This window comes from Amblyomma mixtum, chromosome 1 (genome assembly GCF_055824585.1).
Source record: "Amblyomma mixtum isolate Tamu chromosome 1, ASM5582458v1, whole genome shotgun sequence".
In the NCBI taxonomy this organism is placed as follows: Eukaryota; Metazoa; Arthropoda; class Arachnida; order Ixodida; family Ixodidae; genus Amblyomma; species Amblyomma mixtum.
The window spans coordinates 198,759,809-198,777,713 of record NC_143012.1 but is presented as its reverse complement, the minus strand read 5'-3'; the positions used below and the strand labels follow the sequence as shown (position 1 = coordinate 198,777,713).

At 43.5% G+C, this 17,905-nt stretch overlaps 1 protein-coding gene across 1 annotated transcript in view; it reads left to right on the top strand.

The window, feature by feature from the left end:
• Positions 1–17,905, top strand: part of LOC149370513 (MAM and LDL-receptor class A domain-containing protein 1-like) — a 171,521-nt gene that overhangs the window by 22,387 nt on the left and 131,229 nt on the right. Inside the window, exons 3-9 of the mRNA XM_089577892.1 lie at positions 2,535–2,788; positions 6,841–6,931; positions 8,531–8,671; positions 9,806–9,970; positions 11,832–11,938; positions 14,720–14,816; positions 16,502–16,675. Of these exons, the coding sequence (XP_089434018.1) occupies positions 2,535–2,788; positions 6,841–6,931; positions 8,531–8,671; positions 9,806–9,970; positions 11,832–11,938; positions 14,720–14,816; positions 16,502–16,675 (1,029 nt within the window). The remainder of the gene's footprint in view (positions 1–2,534; positions 2,789–6,840; positions 6,932–8,530; positions 8,672–9,805; positions 9,971–11,831; positions 11,939–14,719; positions 14,817–16,501; positions 16,676–17,905) is intronic.

The window sequence follows — 17,905 nt, the reverse complement described above, 5'->3', positions numbered from 1 at the left end:
CGTAACTTCCATGTCGGCCTCCGAGTGCAGTCCTGGGCCACAAGAGGCCGGTGACTTGCCTCGCCGGCACCCTACGGGCGTCGGCGGCCAGAGTCGACGTTAGGCTTAGCTTGGTCGTCAAGCTGGCGAACTGAAGATCGTGATGTGAGCACAAAAAGTCAGTTCACTTGCCGTGGATTTGTTATCGCGGTAGTCCTGCAGACTTCCGGCATCGGTCCCCGCAAAAGTTTCTGAAGACGCAGACTTAAATCCGCAGAAAGCATCGAAAAACCGCGGAGGCGATGTGAGACGCGTCCGCTTGCCTCAGCCGCTCGTAGCGCCCCCCCAAAAGTATTACAAAAATAAATAGTTTTTGCATGCTTCGCGCAAATACAATTTTCCCTGCCGTTTTCGATGCCTAACCTGGTCATTTTTTTTTCACACAGGTTCTGAGAGTGAAACATGCATCAATGAATATTTCTGGTTTTGAGATGCTATTTTTTCTTGCTTCGTTTTGCAATTATGAGTGTCATCTTTTAGGTGGCTTCTTGGGCTTAATAACTTAGTTCCACTTGATTGCAATGTCAGCAGGCGAACGAGAAAATTGAACTGTGATGTATAAAAGGTCTCCGGTCGAACACCGACCAGTAAGTGGCATGAAAATTCTGAAAATAATTCAATGACAGCCCAGCAGATTAAAAAAAATTACTGTGGGTTGACCAATGGCCATCCCGAGTAGAACTGGGGAACAACGGCGCGGCAATCGCAGCGGCGGCGGCATCTAAGGGGGCACTTTGACTGTCTAAGGTGCGTAGAGGCGAAAGCGTTTTCCGCAGCACTTTGACTGGCTCTGTGGCACTGATGACGTCACCACTGGATGACGTCACACATAACTAGTTACTAATTACTAAATATTGACAAAATACTAATGGCTAATTACTTATCTGCGATTAAATACTAACTAACTACTTATCTGCGATTAAATACTAATTAACTAGCCGCCGCGGTGGCTCAGTGGCTATGGTGCTCGGCTGCTGACCCAAAAGACGCGGGTTCGATCCCGGCCGCGGCGGCTAGAATTTCTTTGGAGGAGAAATTCTAGAGGCCCGTGTACTGTGCGATGTCAGTGCATGTTAAAGAACCCCAGGTGGTCGAAATTTCCGGAGCCCTTCACTACGGCGTCTCTCATAGCCATAGTCGCTTTGGGACGTTAAACCCCCCAAAGCCAAACCATACTAATTAACGGTTATTTAATGTTGCTTAAGCTTCGCCTTTAGGAGTGGAACGTGAAAGAGTGTAGCGTTGTGAGGGAGTCCACGGAACGCCACCACCCGTTCGGCGCGATGCCTTGCCCTTTGAACGCAACGCTTTTTTGAGGAAAGGAAATGCCGCAGTCATTCTCTATCATCTCGGTGGACACCTGAACCGCACCGTACAGGAAGGGAGGAAGTCAGAGTGAAATAAGAAAGAGAAAGAGGCGCCTTAATGAAGGAAATGAAAATTGCACTTGAGGAAAGGAAATTGCGCAGTAACCGTCTCACACTCACCCCTCGGGCATGCGCAGTTGGGGCTCTCTGGGGCTCCGCGAAATCGCTCACACCTAGCGTAGTGTTCCTCCCGCAACAAAAAAAGAAGTTATAGCTTCGTATCTGTTAAACACTGACATATCTTTAAACCATTACAATAGCAGCAAACCTAAACAGGACAGCCAAATTGACATGATAACTGCCAAAACCTAGGAACCATTGTATTTTTTCAAAGTAATTTTAAAAATGATCCCCACACACTGAAGGAAACCCAGTAATTCACGCGTTGTAACATGCTTGCGTGGCATGGGAACCTTTCACCGGCACTCTCATATACAATTTGGAGAGGGTACACAAACGCGCCGAAAAGTTTGTGACAGGGAATTATAACTTCCCTGCAAAAAGCTCAGAAATGCTCGACAGTATTGGATGGAATACTTTGTGTATCGAGAGAAACATCTGCAGGCTGAAGTATTTACATGGTATTTACAATAATGGCACCGGTATTAATAAAGGCACTTATTTAAAGTGGCAACAGTACATATCGGAAAGAGTGGACAACACAAAAGTGGTTAAGAATTATGAGGGGCGTATTAATGTAGTCAAATATTCATTTTTCTCTAAAAGAATTCCTGCCTGGAATAGTCTTCCGAATTATGTGGATTCTGCACCCAATTTTCAAACAGTTATTCAAATGACAGCCCTGCCTGATGTATTGCTATCGGTGATACTAACTAGCTCTCAATTCACTTCTCCCTGTTTTTTATGTTGTGTTACCTTACTGACATGCTCCCAATATCTTTTTGGCGTGGGATATTATAAGCCGTTAACCCCCTTAACTGAATGCTTCATGGTCGCTGTAGATGCTTGTAATTAATAAATAAGCAAATAAATAAATAATTAACCAAAACACAACGTTACAGGAGCACAAAGTACCATCATAAATGTATATAAATTCATTCCTTTGCGAGTGTTTCAGTGGTTATGATCACGTCATTGAGTCAGTGTTGCTTTCTTTATTTTTCTCAGACCAAGGTTCGTGCGCCTACGCGACGCTTGGTCCTTCGAGTAGTCGCTCGGTGCATGCTCGGCTGTCACGCCAGTCGGAGGGACCGCTTTGTTTCACCACCTGGTATCACCTGTCTGGAACGGAGCACGATGTCGCCGGTTTCTACGTGGCGGGATCCAACGGCCTAGCGAGTAACTTCCACACAACCAGACAAGCGAACGCCGGGCGCTGGCAGCGCGTGCGGTACTCTGAGAAACGCAACGGCACCTTCGAGGTTGGTGTACCAAAGGAAACTTGCGTATTCATGGTTCCTCTATTTGGACTAAGACGGCACACAAGGGCCCGGTCTCTTACGGCCACACTGTCACAATGAACACGTTCTTAAAGCCGAGCGCACAGCTTATATGAGGCGGTAGTTTTGCGATTTCGCTTACTGTGCCATTATGCCTCGCCTATGAGGCAGTCAACTATCAGGCAAGCAACCGTAAAAGGTGTTAGAGGCATGTACAGGTTGCCATCATGGCTGCAGTTCCTGAGGGTAGCGCTCGCACATGCCCGAGAATATGCACAACGAGCCACTCCCAGCAATCTTAGGTATTATGTCACTACCGCCAATGGGTGCTCCAGACTCGGGCACCTTGCAAACCATTATCAAAATCGAAACGACCCGGGTAACCTGGCTGCCTTTAGTCTCAGAGTTTCGGCACTTAAAAAAAAAAAACTTTACGATAGTTCAGCTCACGGCTGGAAGTGGCATGGGTTTTCTACTTGGTGTCATATTTACACGGGTGGAGCGCATAAGCAGGTTCTCTCAGATCATGAATGGTAGCTTACCAATATCCCTGAAGAGAAAAGTATACAACAGCTGTATCCTACCGGTACTCACCTATGGGGCAGAAACGTGGAGGCTAACTAAGAGGGTTCAGCTTAAGTTAAGAACAAAGCAGCGAGCTATGGAAAGGAAAATGATAGGTGTAACGTTAAGAGATCGGAAGAGGGCGGAGTGGGTGAGGGAACAAACGCGGGTGAATGACATCTTAGTTGAAATCAAAAGGAAGAAATGGGCTTGGGCAGGGCATGTAATGCGAAGGCAAGATAACCGCTGATCGTTAAGGGTAACGGAGTGGATTCCAAGAGAAAGCAAACGTAGCAGGGGACGGCAGAAAGTTAGGTGGGTGGATGAGATTAAGAATTCTGGGTTTTTTTGCGCAAAAGACACGACACAAAAGAAACGAGGTAGACAGGACAAGCGCTTACTAACAACTCAGGTGTTTATTGACGGAACATTTGCTTAAATACAGCAGCTGCTCTTATCAAACACGAAGAGGGAAAGAAGAGACTTCGCATACATATATATAGATATATATAGATATATATGTATGCGAAGTCTCTTCTTTCCCTCTTCGTGTTTGATAAGAGCAGCTGCTGTATTTAAGCAAATGTTCCGTCAATAAACACCTGAGTTGTTAGTAAGCGCTTGTCCTGTCTACCTCGTTTCTTTTGTGTCGTGTCTTTTGCTCAAAAAAACCCAGAATGCTTAGGCACCAACTAGCCTGCAAAAACATACTCGCGAGATTAAGAAGTTTGCGGGAATACAGTGGCGGCAACTGACAAAGGACAGGGTTAATTGGAGAGACATGAGAGAGGCCTTTGCCCTGCAGTGGGTGTAGTCAGGCTGATGATGATGATGATGAATTAAGCATTGTAACGATATTATGATAACCGCCACATCATTCTGTATTGTGTGTCTGTGCCCGTTCTCGCTAACTTTTGCTGCCACGTGTACACGTTGATCAGTTTTCTGGTATGGCCATGCCTAATTCTGCATTATGTTTGCAGGAGAATGCATACAATCTGCTGCGGTTGAGCAAATGAAGCTTTCTTTATTTTTTGTTTCCAGGGACCATGCTAGGGGGAAACCCACTAAAACGGGTTTCCGACTGCTACTCTATAGCTGACGAAACGTATTCTGGTATGAGCAGCACTGTGCTTAGACTACAAAAACAAGACTCACGTAAAAATTTATGTTTTATAATTCTGCTCATTTTAATAGCGCAGGAACACAGGTCATTGCCAGTCCTGAACGTAAACATGTCAGAATCGAAGGGCAGCCAAGGGTGTTTACCATTGTTCTGAAATGCCACCACTACTTGATGCGTTTTCAGACTGTCATTTATGCTGTAAACTAACTGTTATGAACATCATCCGTTCCCCTACCAGCAGCCACACTATGAATAAGTGCAACGTATTGTAGCGCCTATGTTTATATGGGCAATAAAGGCTTGCCACTTGGCACAGATGCCGATGTTGCAAGAGAGAATTCGTGCTGTTATATTGGCAGGCGAAAAATGACGTGAAGCACCACTACAGGGCTTTTGCATATTTTCTCGCGAAACATCGAAGCTGCGAAGGTAAAATAACATAGGCTTATTATCCACATTCTTTGGTAACCTAGATTCCACAACTGAGAATTGTTGGGAGTGAAGGCCGCCGGCAGTGCCGGTCTTATGCAGCAGACGGGAAAGCATGTCCAAAACTCTTGGGCAAAAATTTTGAATATTGAAGAACTGTGAGGTACTCTTATAGAAGTATAGAATATAAGAGTCGCTTCTTCCGATCTGTAACAAAATGTTTCATTTGAATCGTTTCCATCGCCCGCATTGAGCAGTTAAGAGTGCCATAGAAAACCAGTGGGGAACGCTTTTGAGGTTAGCAAAAAACGCCAATAAAAAAAATGCAAGCCTGCCGACGGGGTATCTGCGGGTGTATAGATTGTTGAAGTGAAGACTTACAATTGTATAAAAAAAAATGCGTTCACAAGCTGGTTCCCCCTAAAAAAATGTTTTTGTCCATTGTTAAGGGACATGTTTTAAGATACGACAACTATCTGGCGCCTCTTAGAAGGCTAGCCAATACTTACTCTATGTGTTCCCTGTGGGAGCAGAGTTGTAGTGGCTTAGCAGCGTTTCGCGATGGTCGCCATCTTTTTGTCTAAAGCATCTGTGCTACGGGGGATATGCGCTATTGCTGCATTGTAGCAGCTGTTATTGGCGAAGCGGCTGCAACAATTCCTTATTAGTTCTCCTCATTTTTTTTAAATTTAAAAACAGCTATATCTCAGGAAAAAATGATATTGTACCAAGCGAGACAACTTTTTAGTAGTCAGACCTACGAAAACCTGTACATCACTGTTATCGTCAAAACACTCGCCAATTGAATAGTGGCACGATCTTTTGTAGGTAGCCGAAGTCACAAAACGCTGCTTTTCCAAGATAGCAAGAAAAGTATGATAAAACAGTGCTTTAAATGTGCGAAAACAATTTCAGTAAAAGGATGTGTACTTACGCAAACAAAAAAGCTGCGAAACGAGAGAACAGTATGTTAAATAGTACACGGACACGGCGTTGTTTGCGTGTGCTCGTCTTGTCCTTGTGTTTAATGCTCCGTCCGTTAAGTACACCTTAGGCAGTTACCGAGTGCCAAATGTATGGACGATGGCGAAAGAGTGCGCAGGTATCGTGTTTGTAGTACTTGGATGTGGCTTTGCTTTTTACAGCCGCATGGTCACAAGCGGCGCGCGAAAACCAAACGCAGGAACCTTCCTCAGTTGTGGACCTAACAGTGACTCTAAGCAAAATGGTTGCGAATTGGGCGAGTTGGTAAGAATTCATACTGCCGTGTCACCACGAGGACACGGGTGCTCTTTGTTTTTACTAACTGTCAAAATTTATTAAAAGGACGAAATATAACAGAATATATAGAAAAAAAAACGGTTACATGCACAGTCCAGAACAAAGTTACAAAGGCGCCAGGCAAGAACACGTGTTACAGCACCACGAATTTACCTGTTACCATAGTTTAATGCTCTTTCAAGATAATCAACCTGAGCGTCAAGTGGCAGCAATGATGGCGAACTCACGCATTCATCGGCCGACTTCCTTATAGCGCTTGTGCTGTCGTCACTCCGTCTCCGTCCTTGTCCTTGTGGTCCCTCAGCAGTATGAACTCTAAGCAAGCCCGAAGCAGAGCTACGCAGCACCATGCGAAAGATGCAGTTATCATTCATACTGCAGGAGTTGAACCCATTAGGACATAAAAGGAGCCGTTGAAGTAGAGATTGAGGATAAAATGCATGATGCGAACTCGGTGAATTCATCCGTCTTTAATCCAGAGCTATAGTACCCAGAAAAAGTGCCTGTGTCAGCGGCTGTTATAAAAAGGCACATAAATCAGAACGAATTAAATCACACCTCATAAATACGTGTCTGCCTCTTCGCTGCTCCTCTAGATCTGACGTGTTGCTAGCTACAAACTCTTTATTTCCAGATCAGTATCAAGTACATTGTTAAGGATCCTTATGAAAAGGCTGTTTTTGCCGTCGATGACCTTACAGTGGACAGTGGTGAATGCACTTCAGGTAAGCATCTTTTTTATTCTCTTAGGTTGCCAATACTATGGATCGCTAATTTCGCCCTGGCAGGAGTAGTACATACAAAGCAGATGAGGTAGAACGGACGAGTAGAATCAGGCAGAGAACGAACGATGAACAGTGTGCAAGGAATCAATAACATAAGGGTACTGAAATTTATCCGTGCATTCTAGAATGTAAGAAAGGAACAAGAAACGAGTTCAGCCATAAGGTTTAGAGTATCTTCTCAACGGATAACCTCCAAGAAAACTCCCATGACCAGTACGCTTACATTATTGAGAGTACAGAACATACACGCATTATGCTGAGTAGATAGTCTGTTTATATAAAGACACCTTCTTAACGCCTTTCCGGCAAAATGTTAAAGACGTGGCTCTCACCACTGTCGGCATGAAGCTGTTCTATAGAGGTAGTGCTGGTCTTGATAGCAGAAAAACAGATACGGAGGCTTTTTGAGAGAGAATCACTTGTTCGCCGCCATGAATATCTTCATGAGGAGGTTTATTCGCCACATCTTCTCTCTGACGTACTCTCTTTGTGAAAAATATACAGCACAAGGGGCTTGCTTCCAAGTCGTGCAGCGGACCACTCTAGCACAATTACAATTGCTAAGCTTGGGAGGGTGGAGGACGCGAGATCCCTACGAGAGGTTATGGTCTCTGAAGACACTAAACAAGCCACGTTGTGGGACGCAGAATACAACTCTTGGGTTGTATGTTTATGGCAAAGGCTGCATGTTGTACGCTTTGATAGAATGCACTTGGCATCCAAAAAGTCATCTGTTGAGCGCGGTATAGTCTGCTGTTGTTAACCTTGAATGATATGGTACGTGGGGTTTAATGTCCGAAAGCTTCTCATCCGCCATAAATTGCGTCCTCTGGAGAGCTGACGATTAATTTCGACTACCTGGAATTCCTTATCTCGCTGTGATGTCCCGCAGCACACTGGCATTTCTGCATTTCGCCTTATCTCAAAGCGGCCCCTGCGGCCGGGATTCTATCCCGCGTCCTTGAGCTCTAGAACGAAACATCATAGCTGTTAAGGCATCCCGGCAGGTGCAATATAAGAAAATAGCGTAGTATATGAAGTGTCTGCGCGGAGAGAATAGAGAGTACTGAGAGTAGATGCTGCATGGTGCGCAATAAAGAACATAAATTCAGCTTTCTCAATAACATTACTAAATGTCCGCATAATGCTCTAAATAAAATTTGTAGTTAGAGGAGTCATGTATGTTGAGTTTATTGTGCACATGTGTGCTTAAGCGGCTTTGTTATCTTTTGTTTCCTGCTGATTCTCCATGAATGAAAAATATTTCTATCTGTACAAAGCTAGCAGGCGTTGCTGCCATTGCAGAAAGGCGCGTAAAAGGGAGAACTTTGAAGATGCAACAAAATATTAGATATTGGTACTTAATTTTAAACAAAAGCGACCACCAGAAATGATTCCCAACATTCTGCAATGCTACTGGATAATTTCACTTATTTTATGCGCATGTGTCTGGAGAGCATCTTTTTACACTACTGGGCATGCAAGAATAGTTTTTCCTATTTCTATTTTGACATATTATCTCACTCGTGCCTCCAACAGAATTGAACAATGGCTCCTGCGACTTCGATTGGGACGATAGATGTGGCTACGACTTTGGGACGGGAAAGAACCAATGGAAACTCGAAGGAAGCAGGAGAGAAAACTTCTTTCAAGATGATTACTCGACTGGAACATCATTTGGTGAGAATACGGCAACTGACCTGCGCATTTCACTACGAGGTGTTTTTATCTAAGAAAAGCTCATTTCTTCCATCAAGATCATTGCAAACCATACTTCCCACGATTGCACGAACTGTGTCTACATGGAAAGCCTTGTTTATTTCACTCATTATTATGCAAATCTCTTTAACAGTAGCAAACAGCTTAGGGTAATAAATCTGCTACTACAACCCTCAACAGGCAAATGGCTGCAGCAGTCGTAACTAGACACAATATTAGACACCGCAGATTTGGCAGCACAACCTACATATTAGCCCATATTGCCTAGGTGCTGCGATTAAAACATTTTCTCTTGCAGATACTGGAATTTTGCAAGTAATGATCTGAGTTTAGATGCCAAATGCAGTCCAACCCAATCTAATTCTCCTAGCCATTTCCCTCTCACAGAGTGCATCTTCGGAGAATACCTATCCGAAATTGCACTTATTTCCTTTTCTCGTAAAATACTTCGCTGTCTTCTGTAAACTGTTTGCACCCGGAGAAGCTGCTAAACGTGAATATTCTGATTATTTTATAGCAAAAGCCATTGATAGATGATATTCTGCGGGCATTCCCGAGTCCCCGTGAAAGTGTCGCTATCATATCGAAACTTCTAAATTTATCAATGCTAGGAATAAATTTTCACTGCGGTTCTAATGAGGACAGCACATATCCACGAAGCTGACTTTAAGAAATAACCAAGCCTTTTTACAAAGTTGAATTTCCTTCCTATTCCGTTTTCTCGTGTTATTCATTTATCTCAGACGTATTTATGAGAGGCAGGCGGCTCTGGTCATAAGGGTGCAAAGATTTCGTTATATTGCAAGCCATATTTGGCATTTTTATGCCATTGCTGGTGGCCTAAAGGTGTAAGTAGTCAGGCGAGAGGATAAGGTACAGCAGGGACACAGAACGCGAGTGGGTACCGTCCTTACTTGCCGCCAGGCGTGCATCGCGAACTGTGCACTGGAGGGTGAGAGGTGGCGTGAAGAGTTTAATGCTCTCTGGACCAATAAGAATGCACACAGGCATACCTCTCATTTGGAGGCCCGAAAAAGTTTCCACAACGCCTTTGAAGAAAATGCACCAAACCCCACGAGTGTGATTTTATCACAGGTGGCGTCGCCTATCTGGGTTCGCAAGGTTCTTACACTAGCGGGACCCTAACGTCGCCCAAAATCGCTGGACGACCGGAAGTCCAGTGCCTACAGTTCCACTACTTCATTCCCTGGACTCAGCAGCTGCCACAGCAGGCCTACCAAATTACTGTTACTGCCATGGGTACGTGTCTTCATGTCTTCAAACATTTCATGCAGTTTTCGCCTTCTCGTTTCGCTGTAGAGGAGGTTTTTTGACATATTACCTTTTTAAATGCGTAAGCCTCAGGTAGAAAAGTCAAGCGATGTGTCTCTTCTAACAAAACTATGGATTCATCACTAGAAGGAACCTAAACCTTCATTCAGACCATGAGTTGTGGCTCTTTGAAGATCTGCTGCACAAAAGGGAAAAATGGTGGGAATAACCTTTTGGATCAGAACTGAGAAGTCACGTATATTGAAACGTAAATTTTGCCAGTGTTCCTTGCAGAAAAGAAAGTACGTGACCACTTTTGACAACTTAAAAAAGGCACAATACTACACGTCGCTGGCGGGTTCCACACATACTCAGATGCTCAGAAAGTTACGTGCGAAGTTGACACAATTCAGTTGAAAAGGGAGCCAAAGAAATCAATGCATTCTGAACAAAAGCAGCCCAATAGGCGGGGCAAAAGGCCGAGGAAGAGGAGAAGAGGGCAGAGAGGGAGAGTGTTCTTGTTAGCTATTCGCCGTTGGGGGAAAGGGAAGAGGATAAGTAAAGGGAAAGAGGGAAGGAATGCATGAGGTAAGCGGTATATACATTCGGCAAGGGTATGCATGCTGTGAAGTCCGGATATTTCGTACTAATATCAGTGTTTCCGGAATAAAAAAAGGGTTTTGGATGCCTAGGGGGGTGGCGATCATTGGGGCCATTATCCTAAAATTTGAGTTTATGCCAAATGACGGGGACCGAAGTGGTTCACAACAAAGCACGGCGTTTGTCTTTCAGCGTCAAGCGCATTGCTAAGGTGCACACGAGAGCTGAAAGAAATGACGCAAAAATAATACCCCCTGCAGTCGCACACAAATTACCCCCGGAAGAAATTTCACGCGAAGGCACACTGGCATGCGGAAGAAGTCTCCGTGTACAATTTTACGTATGTTCAAGTCGAACTCAGCCCGGTCAATGCCAGTCTTCTCCTTGGTCATTTGTGGGTCCACGCATCCTGAGCACCTGGATTTGTACAATTTTTTTTATTTTCCCGGGTCAGATTTCAATGCAAGTTTTTTTATGGACCTGGATAAGTCAAGGTCTCTAGACCAGATGCGCCACTGAAGACATGAAACCTTAGATACGGGTATATCTAAATGGACACAATAATAGCAAATCAAATAAGTAACATTATACAAACTCTAGTGGTGCAGCTTAAGGGTTAAGCTTTATTAAAACAGGTCGTGTTCACAACTTCCTGATGTAAAAGTACAGCGCACACACGTCATTTATGAAGCAAAAACAAGACAGGAGCCCAGCATTTTTTGGCTAGTAAGTTTTGTGCATCCAGAGTTACAGTCAACAGAAATCATCACCCTAAGGCACCGTGAAGGCTTGCTTCGCATAAACAATAAGCGTCACCCCACTGCCCCCATAGCTGCTACTCAGATATATAGAACTACCGATACACTATTCCCACCAAAGTGTGTGCTGACAGTTCAAACCATTGCTCGCTTTTCATACGATGACTTTCTCTAGCCGTCGCATTGGCTCGAGTTCACTCGTATTGCACATTACTGATTTGAAATACAGGTGGCATAAACCGCGCAGCCAGAGACGGCAAATATGGTTTGCGGGCACCTTCCATCGGCTGGTGCGCGAGCCTGAGCTCAAGGTGTTCTGTTTAAGACAGGACCTATGTTCCAGGACTCGATCTGCTTCAGCCTGCTTCAGTACAAATCAAACTATTGCTCCCATAGACGCATTCCAAGCGGACGCTAGCATGAACATTTCTGCACAAAATTCTTTTTTGAGGTCATTAAAAAAACGCTCACTTGTTTTCTTTACCTTCCAGAAGGATCGCATGTGTTTGACACGCTGTGGTACCGGTCCTCCAAGACGTTGGTTAGAGGTGCTTGGACATCTGTGGATGTGCCGTTTAGAGACGAGAAGGACTTCAAGGTAATGTACCTAACATGGAAAGTACATAAATTTAAATTAAATTAAATTGGTGTTTTGGGAAAGAGAATGGCGCAGTATCTGTCTCGATGGACTCGGTGGACACTTCAACCGCGCCGTAAGGGAAGCGATAAAGGAGGGAGTGAAAGAAGAAAGCAATTAAGAGGTGCCTTAGTGGAGGTCTCCGGAATAATTTCGACCACCTGGGCATCTTTAACGTGCACTGACATTGCACAGCACACTGGCGCCTTTTGCGTTTCGCCTCCATCGAAACGCTGACGCCGCGGTCGGGTTCGAACCCGGGTACTCCGGCTCAGTAGCCAAGCGCCCTAACCACTGAGCCTCCTCGGCGGGTATAACTTTGATTTTGCAGGTTAGATTTCTGGTTAACTAATTGAAAAAGAAAGAATTAGCTTAAAATTGTCAGCCGTTCTACTTTAAAATATAGGTCACCATGACTTTGATTTTCACTGCCCATGCAAATACGATAGGACAGGGCCGCATGGGTGCAAATGTGCAGCCCTGATATGGCAAAAATAACTTCCTCCTTGGAAAGACGGAATTGCGTTAGCACCTCTTTAATATACTGAGAGCCCTTGCTCAGAGTTACCCCAAGCATAACGGTGCAATAATTTGTTTGAAGTCTTGCAAATCATCTAGTGGAATCATCATTGTCAAGGTAAAACCAAAAGGGTAGAATTACTGCTGCTTGTTTTTTTGTACAGAAGACCATAATGAAAGAAAATTGTTTTCTGAGTCCTAGTGTGGAGTATTAGAGAAGTGTTTCGTTGAAACATATTTGCCTTTAAAATGAACAACTTAAGCTATGCCAAATTATCGGCTCAGTTTACCACTGGGCGGCATTGATTGTTCTGACAAAAAGCCAAAAGCTTCGTTAAAACGCAATATTTTGTTTTCAAAAATTATAACACAAGCCAACAACAGTGATTCTACATCAAATACCAGCCGTAAACTGTTGCATTTTTGCGTGGTTGGATAATTTTGTTTAAATGCAAAATTCGCAATGAAAGCTAGACGCTTACTGTAAGACATCACATAAGTTATTTGTAGGCGCCGTACGTGGGCAATTTTCATTCTGAATCTTGACGCAAACTGCGGTAACAATGCAAACGTTCAGCAGTATTAAAGCCTAATTCACAGGGCCAGTTTCTGGGCCTGCTGTGTCATTGAAAATTGTTTTTGATACACTCTAAGATGCCGCAAATATTCATGTTTGCATCATAGCATGCCAAAGTTCCAAAAAAAATAATGCACACAACAAGCCGATTCGGAGATGTAAACATCTGTACCAAGTGCATAGTAATCAGCATTCCAGCGCACAAAGAAGAGTCAAAAGATATACATCTATACATATATACTCAGTTGAAATAGGAGGAAACAAGCCTTGTTTACGCCTTTTATTCTAATTACCTACTGCTCCATAGCTCATTGTTTACTTCTTTGTTTGTGCAATTCATGCTTTGCACTGATGAGACCTCTGGCAACCTCGGAAACAGAGCTCACTAATGCTAGCTGTATTGTACACGTGCAATTGAGCGAGCCGTGCATATTTCGCTGTGCATTGCTTTTGCCTTAAAGCACATTTTTCATAACATTGTCAGAATCCAGCGGAAATAATTTTAATGATACATAATAACTTATTCCTCAGACCAGAGACATTGGTGCTATGTTGAACCGCGACGTTCATTGCTCCATCAAATGAACACGATTTATGTGTGTTTCAGTTCCAAAAAGTAGCGAATGCATCGTTTTCTTCAGTTATCCTGAAATGTAGATCGAGATGTTGCTGTTCATCAATCCAAAATTTACTGTTTTCATGATGTGCCGTGTGTTAGTTTACAGACAGGTGTGTTTTTTTTCTCAGCTTGGTACCCAGATATGTTGCGGTACCTTAAACTTCCACTAAAGGCTCACCTAGCGTTACAAAGTGTGATACCAGGGAAACAATCCTTCAGTTTGCCTCCATTGAATTCAATCTGCGGCCAGGTTATCAATAAATATACAAGCCGCCATGCTCCCGTTGCTTTCACACTGCATGATTCTAGAGGACACTTCTTTTCGTAGAAACGTCACGTCTACAGGGGAAGTTCGCTTTGTAGCTCTCAACTTAACAGCAGTTTACCAAGAAGTGTGGAGGCCTAGAGTCCCAAGTCGGCTGTCGGGACTGCCTGCATGATCCTAAATAGGTTCCTTTAACAGTGCAGACAAGGCGAGAGGGAAAACAGAAATCAATGAATTTTGGAAAGAGAAATAGTGCCCTCGAACAATCTTTGCTGGCAACCGCTGCTCAAGAATAATGAGCGGTTAGATAGTTACTGATGCTGGAAGTCACCGCAGCGTACGAAAACCAAAACAACGAAACAAAGCCTTCTCCTGAGCCCTTGTCTTTTTTTTTTAGTGATGACGTTTATTATCCCTTCAAATATGGCGTTTATGTCTCCTTGACTGCCCGAATTTAAGAAACCGTGGGTGATCTGAGGTCTAGACTGCACGCTGAATGACGAATTAGTAGCATTAGGTTCGCGTGTGCATAGTATCATCGCATGGAGGTTGCATTCTTTTGTAGGAGCACGTGCGATGCACTCTGATATAACCGTCGAACTGCCCGAACGGTTTCATTTTCTTTTCTTTATTTGGACGGCTGCTGTAATAAGTGAGGCATGATTTGAACAATCGAGACCGCCTTGACTCAAACGAATGTAAGAAAGATACGGAACATATCAATCGCACGCTCTTATACCACTCTTTATTACATTTGTGCAGATCGTGTTCACGTGCAGTCTAACACCAGAAAAAAACATTGCGAAACCGTTCTGTGCCATTGATGGCATCCGACTCCAGGAGTGCAAGGGAAACAGAGGTAGGTTCGAGCTGTTTATACTTATGAATAGACGATAACAAGTGTAGTTTAACTATTAAAGCTCATCACGACAATCGTAGAACACTTTGTTCAACTTCAGACATTAGGACTCTAAACTGAGTATACTTTTTGTATTAGCATGATCGAAATGTTGGGAACTATTTTTCAAGAATTCATGTTATAACATATGGCCCTTGGTGCACATGACTTATCATACACAAAAAATAAACGACTTATTACCTAAACCCAATCTACTCGTCATATTTTTTTTTGTATTCATCCTAAGGCCCGTTGTCCGAAGCAGGTCTCAAATACACAGTACTCTCATTTGTAACTGATCAAAATGCCAGCCATAAAATTTACATGGCAGTTAAGGCCTGCTCATTTGCCAAAATTTCCGCAGTCATGTGATTTTTCTCCTGTACTCTAACTTGCTGTAAAATCTTGTCTGCTGGAGGTATACAGTTTGAAATCGGGTGTTTTATTTTTGATGCATAAAAATTTCCAAGACAAAGGGAGAAACTCTCGAAAAGCGCATGTTTTCAACGGGAAGTCATATATCAACGCTTCTTTTCGCATATCGCCAGATTGAGCCCTAACGTTCAGTATACCATCAGATCCCTCCTCGGAGTGTTTGCAGTTTTCTGCTATTTATTTTTTAAAAAAAACGCGCCCCATTATTTCTTATGGCAGCCTTAAATATTTGGTGCCAGTGCAGGTGTAAATTTATATAGAGGATTTCGCAACGCACTGGAAGATTAGCGCATTGCCATGACTATTTTATAACACTATCCTAGAGTATTAAGCGGAGTCCTCAAAGTTAAAAGTGATGTCCAAGAAAGCTGTAATTGGGCCATGCGCGTTTTCAGCGCATATGACCTTGGTTTTCACCCTTCTTTCTTCCCCATCACTCCTGTTTCTCCCTTCCTTTTCCTGCAGTTCAGATAAGCCTACTGGTACACGCTTCTTTCTAACCTCACTGGCTTCTCCCTTTTTCCATGCCACGCGCCTAGTATCGCGCAACTAATAATAGGAGATGCGATTATTCGAGAAAAAGAAACGCCATTTTTGCAAATACAGAGGCAGATTGCTCGAGCAGAAGAGCAAAGGGCTCTCTCCAACTGGGACAGGGGGAGCCCTAGTAGATGCTTGTCGAATGGCGACAAGCCTCGTCACAGTGCGGCGTCTTTAAAGTGCAGGTTCGGAGAGATGTTTGAATTAGAATAATAAACCAATGAACATATTAGAATTCTGTTAAGGACTGCCATAGAGTTTCTCTTTTTATTCCGCGAAGTCATGCATACATCATACTACTGGGCACATTACAATTACTTTTCTCATGCTCCCGTTGATGTTAGTCGTGGTCCGATTGAACAGCGCGCAATGGAGGAGGACACTAAGAAACAAACGTTGAGAGACACTACCAACCACTACTGAGAGTACTACCAACCAACTAGCCCAACTTTCTACGCTTAGAAACACCAACATGCCCAAACTGCCACTTTAGTCGTGTCCAGAGGAAAACTTTTCTTTTCACCCTTCATCTTGCCTTCCTTTCTTTCTTTTAGTTATTTGCTTAAAATCCAACACCTGGACAATTAGGGACATGCATTTAAAGGGTGCAAAATCATCTCGGCAATGTTTAGTGAGTCACCAAAAACTGCCTTTATTCTTACATTTTACAGAGAAAGATGATCGGCACTGTGACTTTGAAGATGGTTGGTGTTCTTGGCAGAATTTCGTTACTGGCAGAGGTAACAGACCTAAGGGTAACAAGTTGTCCTGGATGCTTGGCGGGGGAACTGTGAAAACTACACTCCTAAGGCCCCGCCGAGACCACACCTTCGGTAACGGCACAGGTAAGTTCGCATGTACAGCAAAAAAAGTAGTGCAGTTATGTGAAAAGACGCGTCCTGCTGTCTACAGATATCTAAATTAGATCAAAGAGCGCCAATTTTATTCGTCATTCAGTCACTGAAATCGCTGTTACGAAAATCAACATCGTTATTACGACACCGCGGATACAGTGGTTCAATTCCGTAAAATCTTGCGAAAAGAATAGTTCGCCGAATGTTGATGTTGGCGGTTCTCGCATCCAGTGAACTGGCCCATGTAAGTACCACTCCTTTGAAAGAAATGAAGTAACACGGAAATGAGCACTCCGAAAGTGCTTCAAATCCTCTTCTTCGCGTCGAAAAAGAGGAACATCCCTTGTGCTGCGCCATCTTAGATGTTTTTTTTCTAATAAGCTCGTTGCTCCTTCCGTGCTCTCAAATTTAATATCACAGCGACGGCATGAAAACGACAAAGTGCCACACCTACTGTGGTGACTACAGTGGTCACTCTCCATCGGCAATAGTGATTCTCACATCCTGATCACCACATACAAGAAACGCGTTTCTGTGTCACGCTTTTTGAATCTTACACCGATTTCTCCTGAAGTTTAGAATAAAAATTAATAAAATAAAAATAGAATAGAATAAAAATTTTCGTATAGCTTAGCAAGAAGCGAATTTCTGCTGCAGTGCAAAGCTGAAATTAGGCCATAATTTTTTTGCTTTCCCATTACTTCTGTCATTTACTGCATTACTGGTCATAACGTCAAAGCAAGTAAATCTTGCTACCGTGTCTGCAAGACATCCGAAACCTTGCCAAAAGTGTTCTGCTCTAGATTTGTAGCAGAATGCATGTTATGGTGACAAGGCAGAGGTAATCGACTTCAAATATAATGTATTTTCTCTGCTCACTTAAATTGAAAACATTGAAATCAGTAATAAAACAAAAGGAAAAGACTGCGGAGGAGGGGCGAATTGGCTCTCCGCGGCAATGCTTCAAAGATAAGGTGCAGGTGCGATTGATGGAATACGAATGTGCTAAATGATGTGGCTTGAGCACTCTCTGAACTACACACGTGAATTACCGAGCTCAAGGAGTGGATCTGTTGAAGCGTAGCGTTGAAATTAATAGCGCCTCGGGCGGACGTGGCCTATAAATTCTGTGCTACATCATTGGGTTCTCAGCAAAATGTCAGCGCATGCAGATTACAGCACAAACAGAAAATTAAGCATTCCTGTCAAAAAAATAAAAAA